At 40.8% G+C, this 17,376-nt stretch overlaps 1 protein-coding gene across 1 annotated transcript in view; it reads left to right on the top strand.

The window, feature by feature from the left end:
* Nucleotides 1–15,542, top strand: part of LAMP3 (lysosomal associated membrane protein 3) — a 30,695-nt gene extending 15,153 nt beyond the window's left edge. Inside the window, 4 exon segments of the mRNA XM_043996836.1 lie at nucleotides 4,460–4,515; nucleotides 7,468–7,645; nucleotides 10,886–11,048; nucleotides 14,558–15,542. Coding sequence (XP_043852771.1) covers nucleotides 4,460–4,515; nucleotides 7,468–7,645; nucleotides 10,886–11,026 — 375 coding nt within the window. The 3' untranslated portion in view covers nucleotides 11,027–11,048; nucleotides 14,558–15,542.
* The last annotated feature ends 1,834 nt before the right edge of the window (nucleotides 15,543–17,376 follow it).

Here is a 17,376-nt window from a genome sequence, read left to right as displayed (position 1 = left end):
TCTTTTCCTAAATAGTAATTAACTATCCCTTTATTAATACATTCTAGAATTCTATCAGGAATCCAAGTCAACCTCAATAGCCTAGAAGTTTCAACTCAATTTGCTACTATTTTTTTTTAAATCAAGACAATTTTTCCCTTGTCTGGTCTTGCTATATTTCTCTTGTTCTGAAAAATTCAAGTATCACTGACCATCACTCAGTAATACCATCTGCTAGTTCTTTTGATACCCAAAGATATAGCTCATCTGCACCAGGTGACTGAAATTTGAGAAAACAAGGTACTCTCTTACCTTCTCATCTAAGTTCTAAGTGCCCTTCTTAACAACTCCCTATCAGTCATTCATGTTCTGTCCTTCCAAAAGTCATTCTTCTTGGCAGAGAAAACAGAAACAAAATAAGTACTGAGTGTTTCTCTCCTCACTGTTTTCAGTCATCATCATCCCATCCACCCAGAACAACAATCCTACCCCTTCTTTTATCTTCATCTTTTCCTCCATCTGCCTAATTCTTTAAAACTCCAATCCTTTTCATATCCTTGGATTTCCTCATCTCATTTTGAGCTTTAGCAACCATAAAACTATTGATTGGGTCATGTTTTTATATTCATCCTTCATTACCTGCTATTACACTTACAGAGAGAGAGACAGAGAGAGAGAGAGACAGAGACACAGAAAGGAAAGGAAGAAGGGAGGGAGAGGGAGAGATTTGTAAACCTCTTTGCAAGCTTCTAAGTGCTATGTAAAGGCAACCTATTGCATATGTTATATATTATAGAATTACATTGCCACTGATTCCATTGTCATTAGTGTCTTAAAAATCTAAGTTGGTTAGTGAATTTCCCATGTATCCCCTTTTTTATCTTTAGATAACCTTCCTCTTGCCTCCTCCTTGAAACTGTTTCCCTTTGGTACAGTAGAATTTCATTGTTGAGCTTCCAACATCCCCTGGGAAGACCTCCTTTGTAGAATTTTAGTCTGTGGATCCAACCTACCCTTTCACTGAACCCTTGGATATCTGCCTTCCCCAAATCTGGGAAACATGTCAAAGTATTTCCAACTCTCCTCTATCACAAATTCCAATATGTTAGAGTCCCTTACCTCCTCAAGGTTTCTATCATTTCAACCCCTGCAACAGCTACTTCCTCCTTATTTCCCAGCTCCAGAATAGAATCTCCCTTTGTTGGTTCCTCCACCTTTTGAAAAATAACATTATCATTAAGTAGAATGATGAAATTCTTAGCCATTCTGCTTCCCCCCCCCCAGGCAAAAACCCAGTCAATGACCAGATAAGCAAAGTCCCCTATCACTACCACATTATTCCTCTCTTCTAAACTTATAATTTCCATCATTCTTCCTTTCTCTGGTCCCTGAATTTCCCCACATGAATGCATCTCTTAATATCCAATGCTACACTATCAACGCCATCAATCCCTACACCCATATCCATACCCACACATAGAATGTCTTTTGCATGCTACCCGGAGACTATTGACTACTCTTACCACTCACTCCAGGCACGGGAACACTCAGTCCTGGATTGAAAATGAGCTGGTCCACCAAAAAAAAAAAAAAAAATTCAGGGCAGCTAGGTGGCGCAGTGGATAAAGCACTGGCCCTGGATTCAGGAGGACCTGAGTTCAAATCCGACCTCAGACACTTTACACTTACTAGCTGTGTGACCCTGGGCAAGTCACTTAACCCCAATTGCCTCACCAAAAAAAAAAAAAAAAAAAAGAGCTGGTCCAGAAAGCCAAATTAATTAAGTCAGAAAAGAGATGTGATAGCATAGAAGCTTGCTTAAAGTCTGTAACCCAGCAAAGACATGAATTATCCAATGAAGAAAGGAATCTTTTCTCCATTGCTTACGAAAATGTTATAGAAGCTCAGAGGTCACCTCTGAGGATCATTTCAAGTATTGAGGGAAAGATGGAAGGTGCTAAGAAAAGAAACAACAGCAGATAACCTGAGAGCATAGAGAGAAAATCAAAACATCAATAAGAGATATTTCTGTCTCTATTGGAAAATGTTTTCAATCCCCAATGCTAAACAGTGGAAAGGAAAATTTTCTACAATAAAATTAAGGAAGATTATGACATTATTTGGCTGAGGTTGCTGTTGAGGATGACAAGAAAGAAATAGTGGGTCAATTAAAATAAATGTATCAAGAAGCATTTAAAATTTTTAAAAGGTCATGCAACCAATGTATCCACTTAAGGGTAGGTCTGGCCCTGAACTTCTTCACGTTTTACTATAAGATCCTGACTGGTCCAGAAAAAACGTTTGCTCCCTCGGGATGACAGAGTATGTCAAAGCCATTACTGAACGTGGTAGGATGATTGAAGACTCGTACAAAAACAACACGCTAGTAGTACAAATACTGAATGAGAACGTGAAAGCATGAACATGAATAGAATACTGGTAAAAGTCACTGTGTATCAAACATCAGCAGTGAAACAAGTGTGTGTGTGTGTGTGTGTGTGTGTGTGTGTGTGTGTGTGTGTGTGTGAAAGTAGGTAACTTTTGACCATTTAACTTTTTTTGGTCGTCTTTTTTTTATATTTGTTCAAATAGGCATGTGCTATAAATAGCTAACAGGGAAGTAACTTGAGATGATGGCTAGCTTAGTTCATGTCTTCACAAAATGTCCAGGAACTCTCTGAGCATAATGTTAAGAACATGTATATTAAGTTGATCAAGTGGAATAAAATGTTGTGAATTTAAAAATCCAGAATAAGGTATACCCTTCTAGAGTAGAAGATGACAAGGATGCTACTGGAAGAGATCTTTGGATAAAGGAAGGTTTGTGGGTGATAGAGCAAGGATTTCAGCGCCATTCCTCTAGCCCATTACTTCCATGGGGGATTTTCAATGGATTCCATTCCACCATGGAAATGCTAGGCAGAGGGGGATGGGAACTGTACAGGGGTGGAGTGAAAGTGAATGGGGATGAGAAAATAAGGAGGCAGCAGCTGCAAAGTATATTTTTGCTTCAGTAGACAGGGACTAGGAATTAAGGGGATTAGAAAAGGATTAGGTAGGAATGTGCTAGCAATGGGGTTGAGGCAGTATCCGTTGACTAGGGCTCCCATCTTTCAGAATCCCTAGAATAGCAGAAGGGTTAGTTTGTTCTCTGTACAAAAACCAAGAAGAGGAGTTGAGCCAGAAGGAACTCAGGTTGGGCACTTGGGTTGGTTAAATTAACTGCCGATTGGATCCTCAGGCACCTGAGGTGCTAGCTCTCTTGCTTATTCTCAAGATGACCTATATGATGAATACTCAAGAAAACACCTCAAGCAGACCGAGAAGAGCATGTATTTGGTTCCAGGTTGGCCCCTGTGTTTGAGTCACTGATCCTCAACAAGATTATTATCAAGGGGCCCTAGAGCCTGAGTGGCCAGTGATTAGACAAGACAGACGTGTTTGGTTTTTTGCAAGGATGTTTCAGTAAAGCAAAGCAAGTACTGGTTCCCAATGCGGCAGTAGCCTCCAGGGCAAGAAGGCATTCACATATAGTCCCTGAGAGAAGCCAGGACTGAAGCCTTACTTTCATGGGCACAGTGATGACAAAGAAAGTAGGCCTGGGTCAAGGACACAGATGTCAGTAGCAATCCCCCACTACTTGGGGGATAGATGGGCTGACTCATGGCATGGTCTTAGAAGGTTCAATAGCACTGGGTAAAGCTACCACATGTAGTAGTAGATTCCAGGTCAGTAGGTTTTAGGTTAAGGAATGTTCTGCCCCCAGGCCCTGAAAGGAGCAGAGATAGAATTGTGCTAGACACTGAAGGAGATACAAAGATTAAATACACCCTGGTCTTTCCCTCAGGAAGCTTAGAATCTAGTCTGTCTGATCAAAGCCTACTCTCAGATGTCACTTTGGAAGGGATCTGATCAATTCATTGGCGTGAAGGTGTTATCGATGATGGGAAGCAACTTAATGTGCAGCAACTTAACAGGACAGAGTGTAATCCAAAAGAACATAGCTCCCTCAGTAGAATCCCAGGCACAAGGGGCAGCTAGGTGGCACAGTGGAAAAAGCACTGGCCCTGGATTCAGGAGGACCTGAGTTCAAATCTGGCCTCAGACACTTGACACTTACTAGCTATGTGACCCTGGACAAGTCACCTTAACCCTCATTGCCCTACCAAAAAAGAAGAAGAGAAGAAGAATCCCAGGTCCCCGTTGCCAAGCCCTGCAAGAGAAGTCACTTTCCAGGGTCAAAGAAACCCCTCAAAGCCTACCCCCATAGGCGCCATCTATTCTCTGACTTTGAGGTACCCCCCCTTTCCCAGATTAAGGGTTCCATTGCCAAGTCTCTTGTCCCTCTATACCTCTTCCTCACCAAAAGGGTTCACTATCTGTAATCCTGAGAAGTTCTGACTTATTTAAGCTTGGATGTCATCAGCATAAAATGGAAAACAGGCAGTGGTTAATACAGAAGTGTTTTATTTTCTAACAGGTAGAACAGTCATATCATATAGAAATGGTGGAGGCCTCACTGACTGTCCTCACCCTTAGGTAAGTAAAATATTTGTGAACTGCAGAGGGAGGGGGGAGGAAAGCGAAGAGAAGAGAAGAGAAGAGAAGAGACGAGAAGAGAAGAGAGAGAAGAGAAGAGAAGAGAAGAGAAGAGAAGAGAGAGAAGAGGAAGAAAGATCTATGAAGAGAGACAGAAGGCAGAGAGAGAGGGAGACAAATAGGAAAGAAAAAGAGAGTGGGAGAGAGAAGAGATGCAGGAGAGGGAGTGAGAGAGATTTATGTATAGGATTTCAACTCTGGGGAATCTGACTTCAGGCCTAGTACTTTTTTGGAGGGTGGGAGTTCTATAGTATGGCTGCCTCCAGTAACTTAAGTTCTCTGCTCAATACCTAAAAGTGGTGCGGGCAAAGATCTATTAGATATGTTAGATAAATTCACCATAAGTCCAAAGGCTAATATCGCCAATCATTAGTTAACCATTGAGTTTACTGGTATCTCATACACATATTAGACATAGCCAGCAAATAAGACTTATCTTAACATAAACTGGCTAGTGCCAATTACTAGTCATGGGCAAGAAGTTAACTAATGATTTTAATTCAATTCATCATTTATTTGTTTGTTTGTTTATTTTGCAGGGCAATGAGGGTTAAGTGACTTGCCCAGGGTCACACAGCTAGTAAGTGTCAAATGTCCTAGGCCTGATTTGAACTCAGGTCCTCCTGAATCCAGGGCCGGTGCTCTATCCACTGTGCCACCTAGTTGCCCCCTTTACTAATGATTTTTACTAATTAAAATTCAGTCCACTGGATCAGGATTTAGGGAAGGCAGATGTGAGACTGACTACACAAGATGTTAAGATGAGGAAGGGAGAGTAAAGTAGCTTCAGGGTTGCAACAGGAAGCTATGGAGTTATGCTGGGTGGAAGAGTTACATGTATACCATGTACAAGGTGGGATGTTGTTAAATGTGGAAGGAATCCTCCCTTCTGCATAGTTCTGGAATTATCACTCCTCTGACTAGAAAAACAAACATCAAAACTTCAATAACTCCCTATTGCTTTCCAAGTAATATTCAAACCCAGTTGCTAAGCATTCAAGATCCCCTGTTATCTGTCACCTTTTCCACACTGTTAATTTACTCCCTTTCCTCTGTACCCTAACCAAATGGTGCTAATCTGTCCCTGAAAACGCCCTGTACTTTCCTGCCTCCATTTTTTTTTTTGCTCATGATGTTCCCTATGCCTGGAAATTCCTTATTTCCCCTTGATCGCCTAGTACATTCCTGCCCATATTAACAATAACTTATTATATAGCATTTACTATGTGCCAGGCACTGTGCTAAGAGCTTTACAATTATCATCTCATTTGATGCTCTATAAGGAACAACCCTATAAGGTAGGTGCTATTATAATCCCCATTTTACAGTTGAAGAAACTGAAGCAGAAAGAGGTGAAATGATTTGTCCAAGTAATTACACAGCTATTAAGTGTCTGAGGCCAAATTTGAACTCAGGTCTTCCTGACTGTAAGCTTAATCCACTGTACCACTTAGCTAACTGTCACCTCTTCTCTGAAGTCTTCCCCGGTCCTTCACAATATATAATGAAACCCACCACCACTAATTCCCTTGGGCACTTCATTTTGCACCTTCTTTATGCTTTTATCATCTATTAATTTGTATTACAGTTATTTGTAAAGTTATAACTCCTTTGCTGTTATTCAGTCATTTCAGTTTAACCCAACTTTTTGTGACCCCATTTGGAGTTTTCATGGCAAAGTTACTGGGAGAAGTTTGCCATTTCTTTCTCTAGCTCATTTTACAGATGAAGAAACTGACGGCAAACAGGGTTTAAGTGACTTGCCCAGGGTCACACAGCTAGCAAATGTCTCAGGCTAGATTTGAACCCAGGAAGATGAGTCTTCCTGACTCCAGGCCCAGGGCTCTATCCACTGAGCTTCCTGTCTGTCCATCATATTTTCTATATGTTCATGAAGACACCGTCAGTGTCTTATCTAAACTTTGTAACTCCTAGCACGTAGCCCAGGGCTCTTTAGCCATTAGTAACTTAATAAATATATGTCTTAATGAACTAAATTGACATCCCTTCCATGGTCCTTTCTAGCTATAAGATGATTCCATCAATCAATAAGCATTTATCAAGTGCCAACCATTGTACTAAGTACAAGGGATACATAGAAACCCTAAAATAGCCCCTACCCTCAAGGAGCTTACATTCTAATTAGGGAGAGTAGATACAAAGTAAACTTAGAGCCGAGGGAACTAGTGGGTTGGGGATAGCAAAGACCTCCTACAGAAAGGTGGTGTGTGAGCTGAATTAGGGCTCCTAAGACAGGGGGATGAGGGAGAACATTCCGGATATTGACAGAGGCAAAAGAAATCACAGCTCCTAAGTCCCTGAGTGTGGATAACTGAAAATTTATAATATATGATTAGGGAATTTGAACACCTATAATGCTGAGCAGTTGTACAGCTCAGCTCCACTACAAGGATTTTCAGTGGCTAAAGAAAAAATTCCAGCCAACTCTTGTTTCCTCTTTATCTTCCTATAGTTTATTTGGGGTTACCCATATGAAGTACCCAAAAATTTCCCCCAAAGGCCACAGGAATGTTGTCATTACCACACAGTGGATGACCTTCAGAGGGCCTCCAAGAAACAAGATCACCTAATCACACAGGCCACCTCCCATATTTTTGTCCACATCTGGTGATTAAAGGGGTGGCTGGCTCATCCCTTTGATGACAATTGACTATTCGAATAGGCAAAAGTCGCTTACCATAGCTAACACGATTAAGAAGCCTATGCTTGCCTCCCAGATAAGCAGAATGATGAAGAAGAAAGAACTAAGAGATCCAGATTCAAATCCAAGCTCTAATTGGGCAAGTCATTTTCCTTCTCTGGGCCTGTTTTCTCATTATGATCTCTAAAATTCCTCCTAGCTCTAACCTTAGGATCCTTCTTGCTTTCAGGGAAAGTCTACAGTGGCCTGAAAGGTGGGCTGACAATGTTTGAGACCAAGGTGGGGCACTCCTTCAAATGTATCAGTGAACAGAGTGTTGAGTTGTCAACCGATCTCCAGTTGCACACCACTGATGTCCAACTCCAAGCTTTTGAGTTTGATGGTGAACACTTTGGGAATGGTAAGGTTTTGTTTTGTTTTGTTTTGTTTTTGTGGGGCAATGGTGGTTAAGTGACTTGCCCAGGGTCACACAGCTAGTAAGTGTCAAGTGCCTGAGTCCGGATTTGAACTCAGGTCCTCCTGAATCCAGGGCCGGTGCTTTATCCACTGCTCCATCTAGCTGCCCCGGAAATGGCAAGTTGTGGGGAAGGAGGGAAAACTCATATAGTTTATACAGAGAGACACAAGAGACAGCTTGAAATGTTGCTGAAGCAGCCATAGCAGTGGGTACCCTAGAAGTTCTGAGAGAAGGAGAGAGAACTTAGACCAGTAGGCATCTATTTGCATGCTAAAACATCTTTCTGCTCAACTTGTCATGATGTGACTACCCCCTTTATCATCACCCTCCCCCCCCCACACATATTCAGACATAAAACATAGACCTCCCTATCTCATGCCTTAACCCATGTAAGATGTATACAGTCATGATCAGACAGATATCCATTTATTTACACTAAATCAAACACATTTAAAATGGCAAATGTGTATGATTTAAAGAAAGCAGCATGGTGCAATGAAATGTGTGATGGAGGGGAAAGGGAGATAGAGAGGTCCCGAATTCCAATCCTTGCTCTGCAACTTACTACTTAGGTGACAGCCGTACATCATTTAATTTCTCTGGGCCTTAATTTCCTCAGCTGTAAAATATGAGAATTACACTGGATAATTTCTAAGGGCCCTTTCTTTAATCTTACAAAACCTCAACAATATATTAAGCAGGGCCAAGGCTATACTCTTACAAACACATTTATTTACTCTTTTTTTTTTTTTTTAGTGAGGCAATTGGGGTTAAGTGACTTGCCCAGGGTCACACAGCTAGTAAGTATTAAGTGTCTGAGGCCGGATTTGAACTCAGGTACTCCTGACTCCAGGGCCAGTGCTCTATCCACTGTGCCACCTAGCTGCCCCTATTTACTCTTATCAACATGATCAAATAAGCATGGTCAATAGCGCGCAGGCGCGCATGTGCATGCGCACGTGCACACGCACACGCACACGCACGCACGCACACACACACACACACACACACACACACACACAAAGCTTATTTACAATACTTCTCAACTCAGATCCCAAATTTGTGCTTAAGGGGAGTTAAAATTCAGGACCTCAATTATAGAACCTATCTCACTCGAATTATTAGAATTAGAAATTGCCAGTAAAGAAGGAAGTGATCATTCAAAACAACAGTAAGCCATTTTTGGAAGCCACTCCTCCTAGCTATCACTGGCTTTCCATTACCAGCCTTAAAAAGGGCTTTCTCATAGTCATTTATTGTCCATCCAACTTCTGCTTTTATTTTAACCACCAAAGTGAGAGCTTATAATACGACTCAGGATTTGCATATTTTGATACTCCTGGAAGTTTATATTTTGGGTTATCTTTCAAGATAAAACTGGTGAATTCTTTTGATTTTCATTTTACTCTCTCATGCTAGTAAATCTGACCAGTTTTCATTTATGATGTCTTGAAATATAGCATTCTGGATTTGGCGGGGGGAGGGAAGTGGTGTTTCATAGTGGATCATGGTTTTTAGGTAGTCTGATGATTATTAAATTATCTCTCTATCCTGTTTTCCAGGTCAGTTCTTTTTTTGTAGTAGATACTTTACATTTTCATATATGTTTTTCAAACTTTTGGTTTGTTCTAATATTTCTTACTGTCTCATGGAGTCACTAAATTCAATTTGGCTAATTCTATTTTCATGGAGTCTTAGATAAATTTTCTAGCTTCCATTATAAACTATTTATTCTCCTTCCAATTATTTTTTTCCCCGAGCACTCATGTCACTTATAATTCCGCTTTTATCTCTTATTTGTTCTTGTAGCTAAGCCTTTTTCTCTGAGGCTCTGCTTGTAGTTGTTGTGAAGTTACTCTTTTCTTCTATGGTTGTCTCTTAGATGTCTCCTAATCCATGATATTCCTTTGCAGTGCTTGATGTACTCTTCTGTTTACTCATATCAACAAACTCATCTCCTAATTTGTTTTGGTTTGTTGTTGGGTTTTTTTTGGTACCATGGTCAGGATCTGCCCCCTCTCATGCTCTTCAATGAGGTGGTCAGTCCCTATTTGATCCTGAATGCAATTTCCTGGACTAGAGTCTTTGGTTTCTACCTACCCTTACATGTCTCTGTGTTGAGTGGTGGCAAGCTTCCATATCATTGGTCAGACCTCTACAATCTACTAATCCCAATTTGGGCACTATTACGTTATGGACTACCAGGTGGTTAACTTGAGCTTGTGCTAGCTTTTCCAAGAGTCTATGTGTCCTTACTGTTCTTTTGTCCAGTCTTTGGTTGGGTGAAGCAGCTTAATGACATTTCTATTTAGATTTCTTGATCCTTATTTGACCTAGTTCCTAGTTCTCTTTTTTTTTTTTTGGTTTGTTTTCAGAGCAGATAGAGAACTGGACTCTGAACATGCTTCATCTTAACTGGAAGCCTCTGTTTTCATGGCTTCCAATCTAATGTTATTATTGTCCGTGTTTCCCTCAATTCTTCAAAAATGGAGGTATCAATATACAATCGAGTTGTTCCTTGAGGAACAGTGGAAAGCCATTGGTTTTGGAGTCAAAGGACCTTAATTCCGATCCTTCCTCAGCCACTTACTTACTAGCTCTTTGACCTTGGGAAAGTGCCTTCCCCTCTCTGAGCCTTTGGTCTCTCATCTGTAAAATGAATGGCTTGGACTAGATGATGTCCAAGAGTCCCTCCAGCTCTAAATTGATGGTCCTTCCATTTCTCAATCTCACTCCATGGCCAGTCCATTTCCTTTTCTGGTCACTCACAAAGATCCTCAGAGGTATAGGAGCATCACAGTGAAAAAAACACCGACTTTACAATTGGGGGATATGGGTTCAAACCTTGCCTCTGTTGTGTACTAGCTGTGTAACCGTCACAATCTGGACCTCACCTTACTCATCTGTAAAATAAGAGGGCTGGACTAAATGACCTCTAAGATCTCTTCTGGCTTTAAATCCATGTTCTTTTGAATACTTTCCATCCTGCTGCCTACCCGGCTGGAAGTAGATTGCTACCTCATCTTACCCTATCCCTGGCAGTGCCTATTGACCACATGACCTTGAGAAACTCACTAAACTTTCTCCCCTTCAATTTCTTCGTGTATAAATTTCAGGCTGACATGTCCATCACCTCCTCCTGGCTGCCCCTCCCGGCTGTAATATTCTCACTCTAACTTCAATTGCAGCGGTATGAATGCTTCAGGGATAAAAACAGGCGAGCAATTCCTGTGGCTGTGGGCCTGAGTATCGCAGGATTGCTTGCGGTTTTGCTTACTGCATGCCTGGTTGCCCGGAAGCGGCCCGGCAGAGGATATGAACGCGTCTAAAACCACCTACCCTCTTCAAAATGTGCGTAGCAAGTTCGATGGCTTTGAGCATTGCCTTCCTATAGCTGAGCTTCGTGACAAGGGATTGACTTTTTCTCTGGCTGGATATTATACCCTAAGGATTCAGACAGGAGGTTCTGGGATGAGGCTACTTCACTACTATGCCTAAAGGATTGTCTGGGGCCCAGCGGAGAGAGAAGGACAGCAGGGACAGGAGTCCATAGAGACCCCCTGCAGCTTACTCAGGCTAACTTGAAAATCTTCCCTTCCCATAAAGGAGAGGAGGCTAGAGAGCCCAATAAAGAGCAGAGAGCACAGTGAGCCAGTGGTGAACTAACTGGACACCTATAAACGGGGGGAAAAAAAAAACTTCTAAAAATTTAGGAGACATGTTTTCCAGCTGTGCGCATGCTTCTCATATATTTCACAGCTAATCTGAGTCTTTTTGTGCTATTAAGAATATTGTTTTTTTTTTTAAATCAGTTTTAAATCCTTTAAAACCCCTAGATTCAGGACCAAAATTCAGTTTCATATTATGATTGAGTTGGAAAATGAACAAATTTTACAAGAAATTAGTGTATTGTAGAAAGATATTTGGTCAGTCACTTAAAATTTTTCTAAACCTTTACTCTGTTCACTTTTGGGGGGGGGGCGGCTGCCCAGGGTCACACAGCTAGTAAGTGTCAAGTGTCTGAGGTCAGAGTTGAACTCACGTACTCTGTTCTCTTGATCCTTTTCCCCGTTCTATTGGTCTCTGGCCTATCCCTTGTCCCTGCTCTATACTTCTAGATTTCCTTTTCTATATTTTGGGACAGTTTGGTTACACTTTTTTCTTTTGCAAAACATTAAAACATATTCAGAAGTTTAAAGGCTAGTACTTACTGCCTTCCTAAGTATGTTTTTTTCTTTCTCTCTTTTGCAAACATTTTAAAGGATTATAAAGCAATGATTCTTAGCACGAAGTGGGCACCAAGTAGAAGAAAAGCTATTCTGTCCCAAAAGACAACCTACCTTTCCCTGCAAAATAGGCTATATTTAAATATGATGATCTAGAATTTTGAGACAACAGAGGGCAGTGGACAAAGTACATTACTTGGAGTTGAGAAGCCCTGGGTTCAAATATGACCTCTGTCACTTGGCTGTTTGGCAAATCACTTAATCCTGAGCCTCAGACAACTCTTTAAGACTATTAACATAATCTTAGTTCTTTGATACCACCTAAACTTCTACAGAGAAAAGGGAGAGTTGGCTTCTACATGCCAAAGACATTTTTTCCAACTTTTTTTTTTAAGAACAGGATTTTTCCCCCAAGGACACAATTCATTATTTATCTTAGGACATAGAAATTGACAACTCCTCGGCTCTTACAGCTGCAACTAGGAAATCTACTGGTTTTCATTTGGGAGAATTTCAGTTCTCTAAATTTCTTGGAAGCATCAGAAATGGAATAGATTCTTTGAAACCTCCAGATGGCCTTGAGTGCTCTCATAGACCGTCTAAAGTGTCAGGAAATCCCGTGTTGAGTTATTCATGATTCCATGCCCAGGAAGTCCATGACAACTCTCCTCACTCAATGGTGAACCAGATTCCCCAAAGTAACTCAGGGTTGATGAAGTTATAGACAGAATGCTCAGAGAAAATAGTTGAAAGAATACTGGCTCAAGAGTCAGAAGACCAATTCTAAGTTCAAATCTGACCTCAAAAAATCACTGCCAATGTCACATCTGGAGTTCTCATATTATCATGTTTGAAATGTCAGTGAATACTATTGCCTTGATGTTTATGAGTCCACAGCACGAATAGTTAAAGCTATTGTTAATCTTGCTGTAACATTCCCAAAACAAGATTAATCTTTTATTACTTGGAAATTTTTCCAGAGCAAAATTTTGTTGATTAAATGGGATACCTGGAATGATGCAGTGGAACTGGAGATCTGGAACATAAAAATGAGTCAGATCTATTTATTTTCCATTTCTCTTTTCACCGTCATCAATCTTATTTGATGCTGGTTACCAGAAATCATTAACCTCCTCTGTAAAGCAATGAGGTTGGATTAGATGATCTCTAAGGTTTCTTCCAGATCTAAATTCTAAATTTGGAAGAATGATTCCATTCTTTTCACCAGCTAAATGGTTTTTAAGTTGTATGTGGAGCTGAAGGAGGTCAGGGAAGAGCTCCTAGTGGGCATTGAACAGCAGAACTAGAGTTCTGTGGCTTCAAACCACAGGTTCTATGAATGGGATAAGTTGGCCTCTCTATTCCTCTTGGGTTCTGCCTCTGTACAGGCTCCCAGCTTTGAGGGTGTACTCTAATGCCTGTGTAATGAGGGGCATGAAGGGGCATGGAGGGTAAGAAGCACTCCACTAGGCTATGATGGCTCTCAAGCAGATGGTGACCTAGATCTTCGGTTCCTGAGAGAAAGAGGGCTCCTTCCTATCTCCTCACTTCCCAGTGAGCTAGAAGTTGCCCATGGGGTCTAATTCCTAGGAAACCTGGCTGTGGTTCTCGCTGTTTGATGCTTATTAGTGGGACAGGGGAAGGGGTTGGACAAGGGACTCTTAACCTGAGGTCCATGGATCCATTTGGGATTCGGAAAAGTTGGATGGGAACAAAAATGAATATTTATTTCAATAAAATTGGTTTTGTAATCCTATGTATTTTATATTATACTTCTTAAAATATTATTCTAAAACAGAATCCTTAGGTTTCGCCAGACAGCCAAAAGGGCCTTTGACAGTTACAAAAAGAGAAGAACCCCTGTTGCCGGACTAAAACAAACTTTAAAGTTCCCCCCCAGCCCTGTGATTCTGTCATTTGTCCCAACTCAGTCACACAATACTCTGCTTTGTATTCAAAATGATTCAGAAGGAAAGAGCACAATGATGTTGCTAGAAACAAGTATCTTTCATCAAGACAAATATAGATTCATTTTAAAATTATGAATCATGTCCACTGGAATAAAGTAAAACGCAGATTTGCCAAGTTTGCTAATAGCCTCCTTTTTTAGATCTCATAAATGCATGGCAACGATGTACAATGGTTAGTGAGCCACACTTGGAATCAGGAAGCTCTGCCTCTGGCTCATAATGGCTGTGTGACCCTGGGCAAGTCATGTAACCATTTAGTGTCCCAAGCAACTTTCTAAGACTAAAAGTTATAGACAAGTTACCGAATGGTTAATGAATGTTCTACATGGGAGTTCTTCTTACAGATGAAACTCTCCCTCACTACTCCCCCCACAAAAACCTAACTCAGGACTATTTTCTATCATTTTTGGTTCATTGAAAGAGAGAGGGAAAAAATCAATAAAATCTTTACGAGGAATAAGATAAATATTATTACAAAGTAGAAAACATGGGTGATCTAGTGTTTTCAAAATACTACCCACCTCGTGATATAACTTCTCTTCAATAATATTTGAGACCCTTCTTTGCAGAGCAAAAGTCCATGATGGACTCCTTGTTATCTAGAAGACTAAGTTGCCATAACTTTACTCTTTGCCCACTGGTCTGTACCGGTCTCTTCTTCTAGTGGTCGAGTGCTCATCTGACTACACAGTTATGATTCGGGTGATTGTTGCCATTGTCATTCCTCTCTGCATCCTGGCCTTGGTTTTCTGTGGAATTCGTCTGAGGAAAAAATCATCCGGATACCAGAGAATCTAGTCAATATAAGGAATCCCAGAAAGAAATTAAAGGGGTTGGAATTCTTATCCTCTCCAAGATCTTACGGACTTCTCTAGTAGTAAATTCTTAAAGTAATGTGCATTGCTATGGTCTCAAACCCCAGCATTTCCCAATTTTGAGAGAAAAAAAGTATTGATGATTTTGTAGTGATGGGGAGGGCAGAGATGTGCGTGTGTGACAAGATTGAATTGGTTATTGAAGGGCACCAACTGTGTAAGAGTCCTTCCATCCAAAGGAAATGAGAGCACCAAAATAACAAAATCCTTTCTGAAATGGAGCAAGCCTTTATGTCTGTCAATCACACTGTTGGCTGTTAAAGGAACCTACCCTGCTCTTTGTTTGTTTTTTCCATTTGTTCCAGAGATTTGGCCTTCTTGGCCAAAAGTTAGATTTTCTCTTTTGTTTTTGACATTAGCAAGATATTTTCCCTTCTCTGAGTTTTTGTTTTCTCATTGGTAAAATAAGAAGATTGGTCTCCTGATCTCTAAGGTCCCTTCCGGCTCCAAGTCCATGAACCTATGACCTCTCTGGGCCTCAGTTTTCTCAGGTGCAAAAAGAGGGGGTTGGTTTCAATGGCCTCATCTGTGTTCCTTTGAACTCTGCCAAGAAGAATATAAAGAGAGTGCTTCTGCTGGCTCTTTAGTATGTGATATGAGCATCCTAGTTGAAGTTGTTTTCTCTTTTTTCTGCTGGTAAAAATACTGTAAAAGTGATATTCTAAGATATCTCAGAATTTTAATATAAGGTGGTAAAAGTTTAAAAAAAAGAATGCCTATATCTTTTATATGAATTTATATAAATGTCTGTTTTTCATCTTTGTATTCTCAGCTCCCGGCACAGAGCCTTGTACACAGTTAGAATTTAATAAATGTTTGCTGAATTGAACTGAATTGAGTTGAATTATACACATTCCTCTCTTTTTTGTGTGTGTGAGGCAATTGGGGTTAAGTGACTTGCCCAGGGTCACACAGCTAGTAAGTGTTAAGTGTCTGAGTCCGGATTTGAACTCAGGTCCTCCTGAATCCAGGGCCGATGCTCTATCCACTGTGCCACCTAGCTGCCCTCACATTCCTCTCTTAAAGCAACAACTGACTGAAGGGAGAAACAGATTAACAGTTATAAATAATAAACCAGGGGCAGCTAGGTGGCACAGTGGATAGAGCACCGGCCCTGGAGTCAGGAGTACCTGAGTTCAAATACGGCCTCAGACACTTAACACTTACTAGCTGTGTGACCCTGGGCAAGTCACTTAACCCCAATTGCCTCACTAAAAATAATAATAATAATTAAACCAGAAAATCTACTTCTAGTTTCATAGATTTCCGGTGGAAGCCTTGGAAATCAAGCCATCCAACTCCTTCATTTTCCAATCTACAATCATGTAAATGCTTGTCACTATACTATTCACCTGGTAGCCAAAGAAAGGCAACTACGACCCCTTCCCCCCAGGAGCTTACATTCTAACTGGGGAAACAAAGTGTTAAGAACTAGGTACATACAGGATATACACTGAGTAGATAGAAAGTAATTCTAGGAGGCAAAGAAAGCATTCACAGCTGGGGATGGAGGTAGTGACCAACACTGCCAAGGTCTGCAGGGATGAGGATTGAGAAAAAGCCATTCAATTTGGCATTTGAGAGATCATGGGTAACTTTGAAGAAAGCAGTTTTGGTCCAATGATGAAGCCAGAAGCCAGATTATAGAAGATTTAGAAGAGAGTTAGCAGGAAGGAAGTAGAGAAACCAAGCACAGATGGCTTTCTCAAAGAGTTTAGCTGTGAAGTGGGGAAGAGATATTTAGCAGGAATGTGGAGATGAGAGGAACTTCCTTCTGGAGAAGTTGAATGACAGATAATGAATTAAAGGAGCAGCCAGGTAGTACAGTGGATAGAGAGTAGAGCCCGGAGTCAGGCAGACTCATCTTTCTGAATTCAAATGTGGTCTCATACATTTGTTAGCTGTGTGACCCTGGGCAAGTCACTTCACCCTGACTGCCTCAGTTTCCTCATCTGTAAAATGAGCTGGAGAAGGAAATGGTAAACTATTAGAGTATCTTTGCCAAGAAAACCTCAAAATGGGGTCACAAAGAGTTGTACATGACTGAATAATAACAAAAATTAATAACAAGCATTGTATTATAAGATAATGGCTCTAAGTCATCACTGAATCCTAGACAATTGTACTCCCTAGTTTTACAGAGCAATGGGTTTATTTTGATGCATGAAAGATGTCAGCTAGAAACAGGGAAGAATTTCCTAATAATGAAGGTTTTTCAACAGGTGGTTGAGGAAGAACGGAAGACGTTCAATACAGGATAGCTTCTGAGTTGTCCAAAAAAGAGCTGGGGCTCTTTCCAAGGATGGCTCAGTGGACAACAGGACTTCCAATGCAGAGTCTGTTTCAACCCTCTTCAATTTTTCCAACCCTTTATATCAGTTCCTTGACAGGAGCACAGTACCACCTTGTGGCCATGTAAATGAGAGCGCTCTAAAGAAGCCGACTGCAACCTTAGAAATAGAATTGTCTTGAATCATTACATTGATCAGAATAGCTAAGTCTTTCACCGTTGATTATCCTTACAATAGTGCTGTTACTATGTACAGTGTTCTACTGGTTCTACTGACTTATATCAGTCATATAAGAATGCCCAGGATTTTCCTGAAAG

This window comes from Dromiciops gliroides, chromosome 3 (assembly GCF_019393635.1).
Source record: "Dromiciops gliroides isolate mDroGli1 chromosome 3, mDroGli1.pri, whole genome shotgun sequence".
Lineage (NCBI taxonomy): Eukaryota > Metazoa > Chordata > Mammalia > Microbiotheria > Microbiotheriidae > Dromiciops > Dromiciops gliroides.
Note: the sequence above shows the minus strand (reverse complement) of the source record. Positions and strands in the feature narration are given on the sequence as shown.